At 41.1% G+C, this 19135-nt stretch overlaps 1 protein-coding gene across 1 annotated transcript in view; it reads left to right on the top strand.

Annotated features, from left to right (window-relative positions):
• Positions 1-18160, top strand: part of MYLK (myosin light chain kinase) — a 141385-nt gene extending 123225 nt beyond the window's left edge. Inside the window, exons 26-31 of the mRNA XM_083864760.1 lie at positions 2973-3096; positions 10652-10804; positions 11780-11903; positions 13096-13225; positions 14104-14223; positions 16037-18160. Of these exons, the coding sequence (XP_083720886.1) occupies positions 2973-3096; positions 10652-10804; positions 11780-11903; positions 13096-13225; positions 14104-14223; positions 16037-16293 (908 nt within the window). The 3' untranslated portion in view covers positions 16294-18160. The remainder of the gene's footprint in view (positions 1-2972; positions 3097-10651; positions 10805-11779; positions 11904-13095; positions 13226-14103; positions 14224-16036) is intronic.
• The last annotated feature ends 975 nt before the right edge of the window (positions 18161-19135 follow it).

Below are 19135 nucleotides of genomic sequence, written 5' to 3'. Positions count from 1 at the left end.
AATTAGTTCTCCTGCACTGTCAGGAAATACCAAAGCTGCAGTGGGATATTTTCCTGACCTTTTTTGGTGTGCTGAGGGACACATGTAGAAAATTGTTTAAGATAAACTTCTTGAGGAGAAAAGAGAATGGTTTTTGAGTACTGTAAAGATATATATTTTTAATCAGTTGATTATACACAGTGTCAGCAACAGTTTCCAGCTAGCTTGTCAGCTTTCTATCTGAACTAAGGGATATTCAAACACAGATCTTACTTGTGTACTGAGCTTGTAAACAACTGGGTAAAGATTTGACATAAAACTGCATAGAAAGGGTCTTACTCTTTTCCTTTTTTTTTTCTTTATACACAGAAAATGCTGTGTCAGTTGTTTCACACTGTATGCTTGCACTCAAATGGCATGTTTTCAAAAAAAAAATCCACATTTCTCTGACCTGTGGGCAGCACATTTCATACACCAGCCTTTTGCATACACAGTTGCTCATGGTAGTTTACACAGTGCACAGAAAAGCCTCCAAACTTGGATGTGAAAATCTGAGCCTGAGACTTGGATGATCATGATGAAGCTATTAGAAAACAGGTTCATTGCTATAAATTTCAGTAATTTCTTGTAAGGACAGTTTGAAAGAAAAATGTAAGTTGTTGACTTTAAAACAAAGGTAAATGGGAAAATGGGATCTTAGGCTTCCTGTTGGCACTTTGAAAAGAAAGGTGATCAGTCACTCCTCATTGCCACTGTGGAGAAAGGCTAAGTTATTTTAGATGTTTTCTTTGCCATGTTTTCTTTGCAGCAAGAAAACTCTGGTTATGTGACTGTAGGGATATTGTGGAATACTTTTTGAATGTGAATTTTAAAGGATAGTCAGAGAGCAGGAGGGTCTTGATGTTGGTGAACTTCCATAGGAAGATCTTGGTGATTTCCTGCAGCTGCTCCCAGGAATTCTTCTCTCTGTTTCTGTCTCTAAAAATGATGGGACATGGGAAAATATGTGAAAATTAGGTTTCTGCAATTAATTTACTATAACAATACCTGAGCAGAGCAAAAAAGGGTGTCACAGCATTTAAAAGGGGAAACTGGCACAAGTGCAAGTAAATTGTTGTGGTTGTGCTCCAAAGTTGCCTCAAGCATGGTGTTCAACCATTAGGCAAGTTATTAACTCCATATATGTTTCAGATTTCATTTGGTAAGTTGGGAATTTGTGTACCTCAAAAGAGAACTATTTCAGGTGTTTGATTACATTTCATGAAATGCCTTAACTTTCAATGGAGCTAAGTTTGGAGTGGAGTCTGTACTGGGATCAGTATTTATGTTGCAAAAATTGGTAAATTAAGTTCTGGTAAATAAAAAAAATCTATTCCAATTCACTGTTGTGGACAGGTTGCTTCTTTTGTAGACATCTCAATACTTTGATAACTTTGATTTGCTGTTGTTTGAGGATTTTTTTTAGCTTTACTGTAGAGCTACAAATACCTGTAATCCTTCATGGTAACCTTAACAGGAGCAGGACTGGAATGTTTGCCTTCCCATCCATATCTGTATTGTTTAGATGGTAATCTCTTTGGCAGAGCAATGGTCCCCCACTAGGACATTTTACTGTGCCTAATCTGGCTGCTGCTCTTGCACAAAAGATAAACCTAATGCAATGAATCTCACTTGAGGCATACACCGATGGTTCAGGCAGATGTGCAGACCTGGACATGAGTTTCTCAACCTAAATCCAAGCCTGTTTCAAGTCAGACACAATTTATATTCTGACATATTCCTTTTTTACAATACAATTCTATTACTAGGCTGTAGGTCCCTCCCCTCCGTTCCCTAAAGTATGCTTTAGTTTTCTTTCTTCCTGACCTTAATTATTCTTTTCTTCTTCCCAATAATAAGAAAAGAATAAGCACAGATGAAAATGAGCCTGCTGAGATTTGCCTAAGAATTTCTAACTTAATGACTCTGTGTTTCACACTGTACTAGAGAGTAGACTTATCACTCACTTGCACACTGGCAGCATAATCTGGCAGCATTGGTTATGAACAGGTTTTTCTCCTACTTCCATCACTGTATTTTCCAGCAGGGCAATACTGGTGGGTCAGCACAAGAATGTTAAGCCAGCTCACCTGTCTCACAACTCATTCTTTCAGTTCATATTGGTATCAGTAGCTTCACTGTAGATCATTCTTAAAGCATCCACAGAGTGTTTAAGCAGAGCAAATCTAGAATACTTGTGCTTTAGACCAGCTGAATAGAAGTCTGGAGCAGTTGGTGATTTGTGCTTCCCCTTCTCCACAGGTGTGCTTGTAGGCAGCCTGGTTTTAAAAGCATGCCCAAGTCCAGTTTTACCTGTGAGGTAATGATCTGACTGGTGCATATCATCTGCTCCTTCTCTTGTTTCACTGCTGGCCTGTGCCACTTCAAAGTTAAGAGGCATGCAGCCCACTATTGATTTTCTTTCCTATTTCCACTAGAAGAAAATGCCTCAGATTGGAATAGTCATTTCCTATGGTTAAAATTTTAGCACTACTGGTTCTCTTTGCCACAACATGCAGAGTCCCAAGCTTTGATAAATGTTCAATAATTTGTGAAAAATGTAGCTTTTTTCTGACACTGGAGTCCTGCAGTTCTCTTGTGCAACTGCTAAAGGGATGGAGGCTCAAGCACTTTTTTACTTCAGGATGTGCAAATCTGAATTAAGTACTGATGGCTCTCCTTTTTCATTGGTTTGGTCTTGTGGAAGCTCCTTGCAATACGAACCTTCTTATGTGCCTTATATAGTACTGTGTGCTTAATAAATTATTCTTTATTGCTAGACATGTATCAGCTAAGAAAACAGCAATTCAGGCATCATTTATTTCTTCTGATACAGATCTTTAACAAAATCATGAATGTTAGGGCAAGTCTGGTTTTCCTGTTACTGGGCAATAACTTTTTTTTAAAAAAGTCTCTTTGCAGCAGTTAATGGTTTTCTCTTTCATTCTTCACAGAAAATTCAGGCGATCTGAAAGTTCTCTTTGGGACACCTGAGTTTGTGGCTCCAGAAGTAATAAACTATGAACCTATTGGATATGAAACAGACATGTGGAGTATAGGAGTTATCTGCTACATTTTGTGAGTACTTTTCTATTCTTAAATTCACAAATTCTGACAGCTGCTGACCATACAAAATGTTTATCAACTCCTAAAGTTTTCAGGCTTTTTGAATTGTAATTAACAGCTCCAGCACGTTTAATAAAACTTTGCTGGTCTCTGATGGGTGCAATTGGTAAACTGCAGAACTGCAGTTTTGGAAATTCAACTATCTGGTGTTATACCTCTTACATCATAAACCAGCAATGTTTCATCTCATTTAAAAAGACAATGTGACTGTTTTATTATTAACTTCAAACTATTTTTCCTTCCTAGATGTTAAAGAGAAATATTTGGGCATGCACTAACCAATAATTTCCATTCTTTCATTCCATGAGAGACAATTCTTGTGAAACTTTGGGGTCTCGTGGGACACACTGAAGTATCCCAGCATTACCATATCTGTTCACAGTGCATTTTCATTTATTACCAAGCACAAGCCACTGTATAAATACATTTTATAAGCAGCATGGATTAAGCTTTTGGAAACACTTTAGAGGATGTTTGGCTGCAGCTCTTGGTTACATATTTCAGTATTAGATTTGATCTTTATATACGATTTGATACAGCACGTTTATAAACATCAGTGAATCTAGAGAAATGTATATGGGAATAGTATCTCCATAGTGGTTTTCTTCCAGCAATGATGTGTAAAATCACACAGTCATTTTACACATTCAATGCTATATAAACAAGTGAAAAGAGAAGCTTAGTTTGGAGCATGGTTCCTTCTCCCTTGTTCCAGCTTCAGTAGTAAGTTAGTGGCAGAACTGTATTGCACTGGTTCTTTTAAAAGATTCCTCTCAATTCCTTTCTTCCTTTATTAAAGAGCCCCCTTTGCCCTGGCTATCTGACTCCTTGACCCCTGGCAGTGCACAGTTGTTTGCCTCAGCTTTACTCACTCATTCTGTGCTCCTGCTTTTCTCAGGAGCCTACACTTGTTCATGCTCTTCTCATTTCCAAACCAAGCAAGACAATTTCCTTACTTGGCCTATGCAAAAGCTACCACCACATCAACTCTCTCTTACTCCCAGGAATATTTCTGTTATCTCCGGTTTCAGATGCGAAATGCGCTCCATGCTCCAAGGTCACTTCGCTCTGCCGGTTTATTTACAGGACTTCTATTTTCCACTCACTCCCGAGCACTTCTTTCTGGATCTTGAAAGCTGCTTTGGGCCGTTCCGTGGCTGCAGCCCCGCAGCCCACCCAGGCAGCAGCAGCGCGATGCCAAACCCGCACAGATCCCGGGATGGAGCGGGGACCAGCCCCGGGCCGGGCATCCCTCGGTGCTGCAGCGCCCCCTGCAGCCCGCCCGCCCCGCGCCCACGGCCTCGTCCTTCGGGGCCGCGTCTTCTTCTTATCGACGCCCCCGGAGAGGTTCCCTGTGCTCCCGGTCTGAGCAGCGAGGCACAAGCCGGTGCTGGCACAGGGAATTCCGGTGGCATCGGCTGGGACCAAGCGAAGGGAACAAGGGGGGAAAAGGTGACATGTCTTGCCAAAGACCAGTCTGCTTCCTCCTAGTTTCTCTCTGCCAAGCAGAATATTTAGATGGTGTGCCATTCAGCTGATGAGGTTGAGTGGTATTACACCGATTAGATATGCCTTGTGAAATATATTATGAAGTTACTTGTTTGCTAAGGTGTATTTAAGCTCATTTAACCTGTCATGAGGGGTAATCTGCATTACCCAAACACAATGAGAAATATTTCTTTTGATGCATTGCTACTGCCACAATAATAATTAGCAGTGATAATCAGCTTTTGTCTTCCTTGCCATAAAAATAAAGTAATAGAAGTGAAGGAAGACCCTTGAGTCATCACTTGGACTTTACCTCTCCATCCCACACTGACAGAGGCTCCCAATCAGTCTTAACTTTCTTACAGCCCAGCTGCTTTTACAGCCTCAAAACTATGAGCCATTATCCAAAATGAACTATCACATCATCATTACAGAATGCAAATAAATGTCTTTGAGAACTGCATCTCTCTTTAGCTGCAGCTCTGCTTTCTCATTTTGATAGTAAGCTCAGAACTGCCAAATCTCACGCCTGAAGTGCAAGACACACTCACTTGGTGTCTGTCTCACACCACTGTGCTCGTACCTGGGCGTGTGCATCTCCTCTCCCCTGCCCTGGGAGCAGGGCCATGCAGGCAGAGGAGAGCACTGGAGTCAAGGGCAGCTCTGCTAAAGGCAGCTGATGACCCAAAGCTGCTGTGCCCATCATCTGTCCCAAGGGAAACAGCAGGGAACACACTACAGCATCACTTGCCTAGAAAGTGTTTCTATGATGCGCTGCACAACAATGAATACAAACTGGCTTTAGCAGAGAGCTGCTAAAGTAACCTCTGTGAGTGAAGGGTCTTCCCTGCAGAAGAATAAATGGTTGGGATGTAATCTTAAGTAGGAAGCAGGGTGACAGCACTCCTCCAAAACACTGAAGCAGAACCTCTCCCCTCTGCTCTGCAGATGTAAGTAGAGATATTACACTCCCTGCTGGGATACTGCATCTGTCTTCCTTATGGCACAACTGATTTAATGCCATCTTACAGTTCATGGGCTCCCTTTCCACATTTCTAAACTACATATTAAATCCTTCTAATCTTCCTGGATAACTTATTCAGTCCTGTCTCTTCATCTGTCTTTGTTCTTCCTTAAATTTCCGTTTGTATTCTCCACCTCATGTTTTTTATCTTCCACTTTTATCTTGTACTCTGTCCTGTTCTGCATCACAGTACTGTTCCACATACTTAAGTTGATCTATTGCCTTTGAAATAACAGGCCACAAATATTATAGCTTGTGTATATCATCTCCATTTATGTCTATTTCAGTGTTTCTTTCTGCATTTACAATAGTCTTTACCTAATGAAGGTTAAACCTCCTGAATTCTTTCCAGCTCTTTCTGTTCCATTTCTTTTTCTGGGCATTGCTGAATTCAAATGTTTTTTTCTATTTCTAGTTTTTTTCTGATGATCAATTTGGATAGTAATTGTTTTGAATATTTAATAATCTGAAACAATTTCTAATTTTTATTTCAAACCAATTTTCAGTCTTAAGGTTTCAGCACTGCATGGGGGCAGACATTGAATGTGGGTTGCCCTTTCCCTTCTGGTGCCATAGGGTCCAAGTAGTTTCAGGGAGGAATTGTCTGTGGCTGATTCAAACCCTAGCTTGTGTTCCAAAAGTTCTCCTTGTTTTATCAGTGTCAGGCTGTGTTTATCTTTTCAGCATAGCTGATCTCTGCAATTATTATTTTTTAATATACTTTATCTTAGTCTGTTTTAATATCACATTTGATTTTGCTGTACACTCTTTTCCTTCAGCACCTTCCTAACAGCACACACCCTGATTCTTCAAACATTCCCTTTTATCCATTGTGCTGTTCATCATTGCTGTTCCCCCTCCCTTGTTTGGCACTTTGGGTTGGTTGAAAGATCTTTCAGCGTGGATCATCTTTTGGGTGTGCTGGCTTGGAACCTGGATAAACCAAGGCACTGCTGGCTTACACTCGGTTCCATGTCATGTTAAAAATTTATACCTCTTTATATTAAAGATGTGAGAGCACTCCTTGTTCTTTCCTTAAACCAAGTTAGGAAGGCTTTAATGTCAGACTGTACTGCTGAAAAGAAAATGTTTTATTTGTTCAGTGGCACTGGCAAACTGTGGTTCCTCATTAATCCACCAGGCATGTGAAGCAAGGAGGAGAACAGCAATAACACTCTTGTTTCAGCAATGAGCTGTCTTCTGCAGTGGTCTGCATCTTCCAGAGAGGACCAGTGTGGGCTAAGTGTCCCATGGATGTGTGTCCCTGACAAAGTATCCTCAGACTATTTATTTGCTTTAGTTCACTTGAAAAATAATTAGTTCTCTACATGATCTCCAGGGTGCAGATGTCATCATCCCATGCTAATTTGACATGCCCTGCACAAGTTTATCAGAAGCAGATACCAAGATTTGTTCATACTGAGATGTTACATTTTTTGTGCTGCCAATGCAAAGCAAAGCCTGTAAGGAAGAGCTGAGTGCCTGCAGTCCCAGGTGCTGCAAGCACAGCTTGCAGAGGAACAGTCACAGTCTGATCCTTTGAGACATGCAGCAAAGCCATCTTCCCTGGATTAGTGGGAGTCTTAATGCAAAGATTTCCAGGTGAAATGCTGTGGTGTTTGCTACATAGGCAATGGAATTTGCATCCACATTGGATGATTTTAATTTTAACATTTCTAAGTCTGCACTCAGAGCTTTGTTAGAACAGACCAATAAATGTTAAGGAACTCCTAGAGGATAAAATATATTTCTTCTTTATTTAGAAGTGGAAACTGTGAAAGACTTTCTAAACAAATGGTTCTTAACATGCCAGGAAAATGCCTGGTAAAGTAGCTGGAAAAATGTTTTCAGTAAACAACAGCCTGCTGCTTGTCTAAGAGTAACTTTGCAGTGTAAGCTCAGTGTTAATTTTCTGGAGCAGTAGCTCATCTTTATCACTTCAGCATTCCAAAAAGAAATTGTTTCCATTATCTGTCAAAAGAGTTGCTGGACCAGTATTACTTTAAATGGCTATTAAGAAATGAACAACCAAGACTTCGGTCAGTGAAATCTGTGCTAAAGATAAAATAATTTATGGCTATAATCTACACTAGTTGCTGGATTTTCCTTTCTGACAACAAACAAGAATCCAGTTCTCCTTAGAAGTATTTCCACAACAAGGCAACTGATTCACAGTGTAAAACTGTAGTAGAGAGAGAAAATTATTTTAGCTTTCAAAATCTACAACAGTGCATTCAGAAATACAAAAATAGGTTCATTGAAATGTTTGAATGGGCACTGTTACAATGGTGTTCAGAAATGACAAAGCAAGTGGGGGCTTAACTGACACCCACCTGGTAATTTACCAAATGCATGGGATCAAGTAATCCTACCTCAGCATTTAACATTGTATCAGTTAATTCTGTTGTACAATTCTAAAATAAAACTAAACAAAACAAATGCACATATAAAAAAAACAAAAATAGAAACAAAACCAAAAACAACCAAAGAATTTTTTTTTCTTCTCTAATCTTCTCATTCTTTAATTTATCCTCACCCTTCAAAAGCTGTGTGGGACATGCAGTACAAGCACTGCCTCTTACAGCACCACGGAGCAGTGGTGTTTCCACATGAAGCAGTGTCCCTGTACCTATAGCAGGTATTTTAGTATGCATATGATCTCTCTCACTACTGCAGCTTTAACCCCTGGAAATAGGCCAAAATCTTGTCCAGTGTAGTGCAAGAACTGCACTGCACTATTTGTGGTAATACTGTGTAGAGGTCACCTCTGACATACTTTGATCAAGATTGAAGGGAAATGGGATTGTTATTGCTCCGGCTGCCCAAGTGCGTCCTCTGGAAGCTTAACTGGATGAAGAGAAAATGTGCATCCCCTCTTTTGACAATGAACTAAAGGAATACTTCACAGACCTGTCACTGTATAAGCTGCTGGCTTGGCTGAGACTCGTTCTTACCACAGCGTAAAAACAAGACAAACCAGCAGTCAGTGTGTGGAACCCAAAATCAGAACTGTGGTCTGCACGAGATTTTTTTCACTTGCGAAAACATTATAGAGAACACTGACACTATCATAACTGAGCAAATGTTCAGATGTTGGAGAGGAGGTGGGTGTAAGGCCCTGCAGGAATGCTTTGTGATTCCAGGACAAAGACTGCTGTGCCTCCTGGATGTACCTGGCCGTGAGGGCTGGAGGGGTGCAGGCAGAGCAGAGCCTCGCGCTGCTGCAGCTGTGCCAGCTCTGCAGAGCTGTCCTGCCAGGCACAAACCTTCTCTCCTCCACTAAACCAAGTGTCAAACACAGAGAACAATCATGGTAAAGTTTCTTTATGGGGGCATTTCTGGCACGTTCATCTTTCAGCTTTTGGTAACTTGTGCCCGTTATATCTTCATACGTGGGTTTAGGCCACCTTATACATTTATAAAGTCAGGATTCACTGTTGCATTCGAGTGCACCACATATAATGGAAAGCAAGTCAGCAAATACATTCTGTTCTGATTTACCTTGTTCTGCCTGAGAATAAACAGGCCTTTTATCTTCAGCTCATGTATTATTACTAAGAAGTGTCTGAAGTATACACGTAAGATTCTAGACTCTGCTGTACTGCACACAACTTCCAGAAATGGTAAAAGATTTAGTGTCTGCTCTATGTGAGACTTCAAAGAGTGTGTGTTTCTGCTTTGCTTGTAAAATAAAATGCTTAGGAACAAATCAGATTTTTAATGTAATAAGATCCAAAAAAGAAGCAAAATAACTTAGAAGGAGATCATTCTAATATTATTAATCTAAAAGCTCACTTATTTGAACCATATCTTTTTTTTTTTAACCAGTCTGTTCTGTGATATTCAGTGGCACCATGATATTCATATAGTACTATTTCCATGTAGTGTTTTCAGAACCCTAATAAGTTACAGTTATTTTCTATATTTAAAAGTAAGGAGTAGTACTGGTTAACAAAATTGTACAGAGAAATCAAATAAAGTCTATAAAAATTCATGGAGAATAGGTTATTCTGTAAACTGCATGCCAGGAGGACCTGGAAAAGTGAGTAACTTGTAGTTCTAAGGAATAACCAACCTTTCACCTCTAAGTTTTTTACTGAAAGTGTGATATATAGGGGCATCAAAAGTATCCAGATGCACGGTGTAATAAAGGATAATGCTCGACTGGAAAGAGACTGCAAAAATGACACCATGATGTTCTGTAATTGCCTTTCACTGGCAATTTATCAGTTATATTTTATAGAAAGCCTTGGAAGCTCAACTTAGGTTATAGGAGAGCATTATTTCCATTTCATGCATCATCGTGACTAATGGAGAACATAAAGACCAAATTACTTCTGGCTGCATCTGCATAACTCCACAGCCTGCAGTGATGCAGCACTGTTTTAACTGTCTATATAATTCAGGGTGGGTTTGTTTACAAAATAGCCCTGTGGATTTCATTATTTCATTATTTCATTATGCATCTTTCTTCTCAGGGTCTCTCTGCAGGGGTACATGGAATAAAATGTACAAAACCCCTCTTGGTTTGACAGTAAAGGCAGCAACATCACCCTAAAACTAGATGATCTCCAGAAGTCCCTTCCAACCCTAACAATTCTGTGATACTGAGGAAATGCTAGGGGGAATAAAAAAGATATTCGACTGAATTTGGTGTGAAAAATCCAGTATTAGTTATGCAGAACTAGACAAGTCATTTAGCAAACTACTTTGCTCCAATTTCATCTAATTCTAATTCTCCAATGTCTTGGGAAAAGAGAAGGAAACTAGAAAAATGTGGCTTTCAGTTTTGCTGACAAAATTCTAGTTTCCTTCCCATAAGACTCTCCGTAATTAGTTGTGAGTCCTTTTTAATTTAATTTAGTTTTTAAAGCAAGCTTTTATTGATAAAGAACTGCAGCGCACGGGAGATGTCACAGGCGATTTTAACATGCTCGTCCGGTAATTTGCAAATTGACGTGGTTTGTTCTGTGTCTGTGTCTGTTCCGTCCCCAGGGTCAGCGGACTTTCTCCTTTCATGGGAGACAACGACAACGAAACCCTTGCCAATGTCACCTCAGCAACATGGGACTTCGACGATGAGGCTTTCGATGAAATCTCTGACGATGCCAAGGACTTTATCAGCAATCTACTAAAGAAAGACATGAAGTAAAGCCGCTGGATTTAGTTGCTGCACTTTCTGTGTTTGCCTTTAGCTGAAGTTGCCCATTTGTGTTTCCCCCCGTGGATCTCCACATGGCTGCAGCACCTCTGGCCGTACTTTATAAGGAGCTCTGTGTGCCTGCTCTTTGTTTCACTCACAGGCTGCAGGGGCTCAATGGAGCTTTCGCTTCAATCCCTGGCCCTTTGTGCTCTTCCTCCCCTTGGGTGAGCAGCACCCGGGGCTTTTGTGTGGCCACTCTGATCCCCACTCGTGTGACACACACTCCTGCATGACACGTTCTGTCTTGCTCTGCATGGGTGCAGCTTTGCTGTGTGTTGCTTTTAAGTGTGGTACCTCTGAGTAGACAGCTTCCTTATAAATGTAGTAATTGGGCAAGGAAAAAAAATCAGAGTTGGAAGTCCTGTTTGCAGAAGTGTCTGAACAAACCAAGGAAAGGAAACATACTTCTTCCAATGAGTTTGCAAGTGGATGGATGAAGAACAGAGGTTATTTACCTGTGCACACTGAGGAAAGTGAAGAATAGGGGCGGCGAGAGATTTGTACATTTCTGTTCTGTTAGATATCAGGAGGGTATTGAGTGGTGGGATGGGGAAATCTCTGCAAGTGAAGGAAAGGAGATCTGGGATGGGGTTCTGCCAGCATGAAGCAGCTGAATCATTGCCATTGTGGCTCTGCTGTATGTGTTCCATGCCTAAAACATATGGCTTTTCCTGCTTTGTTTTATAATGTTTTATTAACACTTAAAAATGCACAGTTTTCTCTCACAAAGATCTACAGAAATTGTGAAAGTGAGTTTAAGAAGTTAGAATGGCTGGGAAAGCAAAACCATGTGATCTTTGTTGCTAAATTTAGGAAAGAGAAAAATCAGATCCCAGCAAAGAGAGCACAAAATAATGTTACAGAAGGTAGGTTCTTCTCTCGTTACTGGCAACACTGACTGTCTTTTTATACAAAAACAGGAGTCGCTTAAATTGTACTCAATGTCTTCAGCATCCCTGGCTGCAAAAAGACACCAAAAACATGGAAGCCAAAAAGCTTTCCAAAGATAGGATGAAGAAATATATGGCCAGAAGAAAATGGCAGGTAATGAAGAGGATGTGGAATTGGGCTGGATATCCTATTCAGTCTCTATATTTTTAATGTTTATTATTCTGGGGAACACGTCACACCAGGGGGGTTCTGCTGCTGGTGAAAGCTCCAGCGTGGCCAGGGTGGGAATGCAGGACAGCAGGTCTGGTTCCTGCAGCTGTGCAGTAGGAGAGTGCACATCTGCACATGGATTACACAGGGTGATCCCATTTCAGGCTATTAAAAGGGATATGAGCTCAAGTTTAGTTTTTTCTACTCTTCTGGGGGTATGCCTCTGTCTCTTCCCTGCCCTCTCCATGCCACTGAGAGCTGGGAGATTGTGTAATTCTTAACAAACCTGAACAGTTCAGGTAGAACTTACCTGCCTGGCCTCCCTAAAGGTACCTTATTTTTTGGCAGTTTCATTCTACTAAGCCAAGAATTCTGTCTTGTTGGAACCTCCCCAGTTTCCCATGCCTTCAATCAGACCAGTTTTCTGTAACATATTCAGTCTCCATATCTTCTTTTTTCCTAATGCTGGAACTGGAGTACCAGGTCCATCTGTGCCACGCTGATAGCTACAGGTGTTGCTCTGTGAAATCCTGGATCCTTTTGAGTAATCTACAAAATACGAACTTTTGTAAATCTACCTTATATTCCCTCTTATGTTCTATTTGTCTCTTGAAGCTCATGCAATACAAGTGTCTGTACTACAGTCCTCATAGTTGGAGCATATTTTAGTAGCCTGGTGGATAATCCTGGGTCCTGTCAGAGGTCTGCTCCCATCATGCAGATGGTGCTTTCTCATTCATTTCATATCAGCTCATTATCCATGTTGGATGAATTTCAGCCCAGCCCAGAAGGCTGTAGAGAGAGGCATCCCCCACCAGAGTTCAGTTCCAGTTACATAGGACAGGGCTGCTCTGCTGGCCCTCCTCTCTCACAGTGCTTTTTATCCTCAGCTAACAGAGACATTCATTTAGGTATGAGTTCATCAGGGGAAGTTTATATCTGCAACTAAATTTGGTAATTCAGTCCAGCCTGCTCTGTCTCTCCTAGAACAACAGAACTATATATAAGCAGTTTGTCCACCAATTCCAGTGAGGCTTGCAGAGATCCCAGATAATTTGTCCGAAGCAGGATTGTTGCAGAAAAGCACATGCCTGTTGGATTGGATTGATCAGAAACCTTTTCTGTTATGTCTTAGAAAACAGGCCATGCTGTCCGAGCAATAGGAAGACTGTCGTCCATGGCAATGATTTCTGGTATGAGTGGGAGGAAGGCCTCTGGGAGCTCACCCACCAGCCCTATAAATGCAGACAAAGCAGAGAATGAAGGTAAGGATTTTTTTCTGCCCCATATTTTCACCTGTCTCTGAATCAATGCTACTAAAACTTTTAGCAGATTGCTAGAGACCAACCATCGAGTTAGATATTCTTGTGCTCACTCCTCTCTGTTTTTATCTTCCTATTTTTTAAAGAAATTTGTCAAAAATTCACTGTTCTTATACTGTCCTGCTACTCAAAATGTCACAGTATAAGCACAGGCAGTAAACTCTTTTCTTTTTAAAGCCAAAGAATTAAGGCAGATTTGTCAGCTGCACTTTCTCTGAGTTTGGGAATGCATGTTTATACAAAGATGACAGTGATGTATTGCCTTCTCATGCAAGCAACCAAGCAAGCAAGCAATAAAGTATTAACGCTTGCTGTAACCATGGCACACACCCTGCATTAACCATGCTCCTCAGACAGGGCATTTAAGGAAATGTCTGTGTTACTCCTGTACGTCCCCAGATGAAATGTGAATTAGTGGTGTGTAACAGTCAGGGGTGCAAATGTTTGACACTGCTGAAAATCAAGCAAGTAATTTTGACAAATCCACATAGACTGTGGGCCTAATATCAGTGGAGCTGGTTTATCCCTCTGACTAACAAAAGTCCAGGTTTGGTTAGAAACAAATTCAAGGGAAAAATGCTGAGCATTTGTAGCATGGTGGCCCTGTACATCCATTTCTTTCTATTTATGGCCTGAATCCTTGTCCAGCTGCAAAAGATTGGAACAAAGATAAGCAGTCAACGTTCTCACTGTCCTGTTAGTCTGACAGAATTAAGTGAAATATAAGATGCTTTCATTACCATCTGGTAATTAAAAACTAAAATACATCTTTTGAGAACATGCCCTGTAAAATTGCTCACTACCTGTTTGCTCTCCTCCAGATGCTTTCCTCGAAGAAGTGGCTGAAGAAAAGCCCCACGTAAAGCCATATTTTACAAAAAAAATCCTTGACATGGAAGTTGTGGAGGGAAGTGCTGCTAGATTTGACTGCAAAATTGAAGGTATTTTGAATAAGTGTGTCTGTTTCTTTCTTTCCCCCCTTGTCAGCTTTCTGCACTGGGCAGTTGTTTCACTTTTTCAATTTTTACTTCTGTATTATTGTTGAGTTAGTGCCATTTTGCTTTACCAATATCTGCATGTACCAGCACAAATGCATTGAAATAACAGAAATTATTTGGAGCTTGTTCTGTGCTTGCCATAGAACAGAAGTCTCCAGGAGTCCATGTGTGAATCACTAATTTAGAATAGCAAGTGGGAACTGTCATTTGATTTTTGAAGGAACGGTAAAAGCAAGATGCAAATTAGAAGCATAAATTCCAACAGTATACTCTTAGAGAGTGCCAGCTAGAGACCAAGAATTAGTAGGAGGTCAGTTGTCTGAAATGACAGACCAGTTTCAGGTCACCTCAAGATAACTTTAAGCTATACATACATTTTATTAAAGGCAAACAAGTCCCTAACTGTATATGCATGAGTAGTAAAGACAATATTCTTGCGCTGGTCACATAAGTAACATCTAGAAAATACTGTTCTGTTGTTCGGGGTTTTTTATCTTACGAGTTCAAGAAAGAAACCTCAGACTGGAATATGCAAAGTATAAGTTTATGAGAAGACATGCAAGGAGCGTAGGCAAGGTCAGCCCAAGAGTCAAAAGGCCAAGACCACTGGTACTTCTGCAATGAGACTGAACCTTATGTATCTCAACTGTGAATGAAAACTAGAAATTCTGACAGAAGAGCTGTGAAAACAAAATGAGTAGGGCCAGTACCATCCTGCATGTGTAAAAGTCAATTTATAATCTTAAAATGAGGAAATCAGAAACTGCCTCATCAACCTTCTGTCATTTGTTTCTATGCTCCCAATCTTTCCCTGCCTGGGTTTCCTACTTCACAGTGGAGATGCGAGCATGAATTATTATTGCTAATGGATGCTCAGTGTGAGGGGTACGTGCACAAGCACTACATGGAATAAAACAGATGGATGTACCACGGCTGATGTTCCAAACTTTGCAGTGTATTGCTGTAATGTTCACTTTGTATTTGGGATTCCTGCACTTTCTCTCTGCTCACTGGGGAGTTATCCTCCCCTCCCAGTCCAGAACTTGGCTGAGACCACAAACCTTCAATTTGTTACAGCAGCCAAGAGTACTGTATAAGGGATTGTTCTGCAGCAGGCATTGTACGGCTCTGGAGGCTTAGCAGAGCCATTTGCCTCACAAAAGGCTCTGAAACTCCTGGTGAGATGCACAATCAAAATGCTTTTCTCAGACTTCCTCCCTTACCCTAACCAACACAGAAAAGGGGAGTGCAATGTACTAGACAAGCTGGTTTGTAAGGAGCAGATTAGGAGGAGGAAGATTCAGAATACCCACAGCAAAGCAACCTGAGAAAGATATTAAATTGTAAGCACAAAAACCAGCTTACCCTTGAAATTCTAAATCTCGGTGTTGGGAACTGTTGTCTCCGGAGAGGCTGCAGTGTAACGTGAGCCTCAGATGCAGTGTCAGGAGTTCCCTGCTGGCTGATGGCTCCAGCACACAAAAAACTGTCTGCAGGCACTGCTCAAGGACTGGAAGGAGGAATCCAGCGAGTACCGCAGAGCTCACGAGCAGTTTTTGCTATTCATGAAAAATAGTTACAGGTAAATGTGAAGTAAAAAAGCCTCAAATCATCTGCATTATTTTCAATAGAAGTCAATGAAATATTTGTCTATCAACACATTGGCACGTCCATACACAGGAATTAGAGCATAAGGTAATAAGTACTGAGTTAATGCTCGTTTATTGCAGTCACTGTTCTCTCTCTGCTCTTCCAGGCTATCCCGACCCTGAGGTGATGTGGTTCAAGGATGATCAGCCTGTCAAGGAGTCCCGTCACTTCCAGATAGATTACGATGAGGAAGGGAACTGTTCTTTGACTATTTCTGAAGTATGTGGGGACGATGATGCCAAATACACCTGCAAAGCTGTTAACAGCCTTGGAGAAGCCACATGCACCGCAGAGCTCCTTGTGGAAACAATGGCAAAAGAAGGAGAGGGAGAAGGAGAAGAAGATGAAGAGGAGGAAGAATGAAACAAAGCTAAAAATAATTAAATATTTAAAGACTCTCCTTATAGGGCTCAGAAAACCAAGTTATCAAAAGCACCTTGTGTGAAACGTAGGTCTTTGGGGGGTTGTTATTTCAGCATGATCAGTTGATACCTGTTAGCTTTATGTATGGGCATTACTTCAAACCAGCAGGCTTTTTAAGTTGCTAGCATGATTGGATTGACTTTAAGCAAGCCATCAACTAAGTTGCCCAGACTGCTTTTAAAACCAAAGTATGGAAACCAAGTTATATTCTGAACATCTTAAAGAAAAACAGTCTATTTACTGAGCTCATCGCTCTTTACCATCACTTTTCTCAGCCAAAACTGCAGCTAAGTTGGCACTCCAAGATCTACTTTAAAGGAATCGTTGGCCAGACATGCAGTGAATCTCTCCAGTCCTGGGGAATAGGCATCCCCTGAGCTATATCTTCTGTAAGGGAAGGTTTGACACAGCCAGCATTGCAATTTGTATATTAGCATGGTTCATTTCTCACACTCCAAACTTCAGGCATTTCCACTGCCTCTGTCAGTGAGCTGTTAGTGCCCTTGTATTACTGGCTAGCATCAAACATCCAGGTGGTTCCCTGAGATATTCCTGATCTTGCTTTTAGCCAGCTGATCCCACTTTGTCATCTTTCCCTTATGGAGTCTGTCACTTCAGCACAGTTGCAGCTGCCTACTTAAGAAACAGACTGAAAACACAAAGACTGAGAATATTTTCTGTGTTTCTGGTCAGTCTAATAAAGACTTATGATTCATATATATGCTGCTGTGAAAAAACAGGTTATTGCACAATCAGTGATTTCTCTGTGCATGTGTGTGAATGGAATCCCAGGTTAGTTAAAGTTTTACTTGCATTTATTTGGCAATTGCAAAACAGATTTCAACTGATGATAAGCTGGAAACTCCCACAGATTTTTTTGAGTAGCCAAAAAGATAGTAGCCTGGATTACAAACTCCTCTATTTTTAGCAATTTCCAAAGAACCTTAACCTATATAGGACCTATTTCTACCTTATGAGCTTGACTGTCTTGTTTTTGTCTTGAACCTGCACCAGCAAGGCTGTTGCGTTTTTTAAAAACGCAGAAAAACAAAACAAAACAAATCCAAACCCCATTTTTTTTTTCTCAGAAATGGTTAACGCACTCAGACTTAGTAATTTTGCTTTCCTTTCACAGTATTGGCACTTTTAAATTTTTTTGTTGTTGTTCAGAGGTAATATCAGAGGCTGCAAGGTGATTATGCATAATCCAAAACCAGTGTGTCTTATATCTATGTATCATTCCAAAAGTGATTCTTTTTCTTTTCCACTTTTTGTGTGTAAAGTGCAACCATTTGCGTTTCAAAGGTTACCTCTTTTAAAAAAAAAAGACATTACCTTAAATTCTCACCATTAAATAGTAGTGTACTTTAATACAGGTGTGTACATTATCAACCTTAGGTTGTTTGATATTACCTAGTTGTGTATGTGTTTCATATGATTTGCTCTTCTACATTCAAAGCTCAACTAATGTGGATGACACGATGGTTTGTAACTGCTTTACTCTTTGTTGCTAAGTTCAGATTGCCAGCATGTCTTTTCTTTTCGATTGATAAAAACCTCTTCTTATACTAAACACAGTATTGCCACAATTCCTTATACAGAAAGGTTTGGAATCTGATTTAGAGCATACAGAGCTTTCCTCACTTTATTTTTTTTTAATGTTTTAGACAACAACGGGGTGTATTTTGTACCTTAATAAAAATATGCTAATGTTCTCCCTGTTTGTTAAACCATCAGAATTGCAAAGATGAGACCGCTACAGCTGTAGTTACTCACGGTTCCTAAATAAATACTACCACAAAGCACACTCCTCGTATGCTCTGTTGCAGCGTCACCGCCTTCACCGTGGCCAAGCCTCCCCTCCTGCCCCTGAGAGCTGCTGGCCACATAAACCCATGAGGTGGCAACAGTGGAGCCTCCCTGATGTCTGTGGTGCTGCTGCCCTTCTGCCCCGGCTCGTGCTGTGCAGAGGCTGCTCTGCCCCAGAGCCACCAGCTACAGCCTGGGGCTGGCACTCATGGCCTCGTGCTCTGCCAGTGTCATCACAGCCCTCAGTGGGAACGTGGAGGGGGCACCAGGGTGGTTCTGGGTTTGTTTCACAGTTGGGAATTCCCATGTGGTGGGGAAACTGAGAGTTCTGAACGACTGTGGGAAGATGAGAGAAAAAAATCAGGGAAGTCTCAATGTAGATATGAGCTTCCACCAATGTTACTAAAAACTTTAAAGACAGAGATAAAGATGAATCTGCTTGTGCTGCCTTTATTCAGACTTCTGCTAACATGCAGCCCACGTCACCACAGAGCACACAGACTGTCCTTAAAGCAAAGATTGTGCAAACACCCTGCTTGTAGCAACGTGCTTCCTGAGCAAATCTTCAGCCATTCAAAGAGCCATCTTTGCAAGGTGTGCCCCACTGTCCTGTCAATGCACCTGGCTTTGTTCAGTGGCTGCTGTTTTCCATCCAGGTGGGCACAGGCCTGAAGCAGGGAAAGGTCTGGCTCTGCTGGGCTGCTCTGCAGGCACAGCAAGGTCTGTGGGTGCATGGACTGGGTATCAAAGCCCACAGACTCAGAATTGCTCTTCCTGCACAGATCTTCCCTTCCCTCTCTTCCTTCATTAGTTCTTTTGTGTTCCACAAGCTATAAACTGCCTATTTTTCTTTTGCCCCAAGGATATTTCAAGGAGTTTACCATCTCCCTCTAGCTTCCTATTCACATCCATTCTAGTCTGCAAGAAACAATGACCTCTACTTCCAAAATTACGTGACACACATCTGATTCAG

Source organism: Zosterops lateralis (genome assembly GCF_965231275.1).
Source record: "Zosterops lateralis genome assembly, chromosome: 7".
Taxonomy (NCBI): Eukaryota; Metazoa; Chordata; class Aves; order Passeriformes; family Zosteropidae; genus Zosterops; species Zosterops lateralis.
This window is presented reverse-complemented; position numbering and strand designations above follow the sequence as displayed.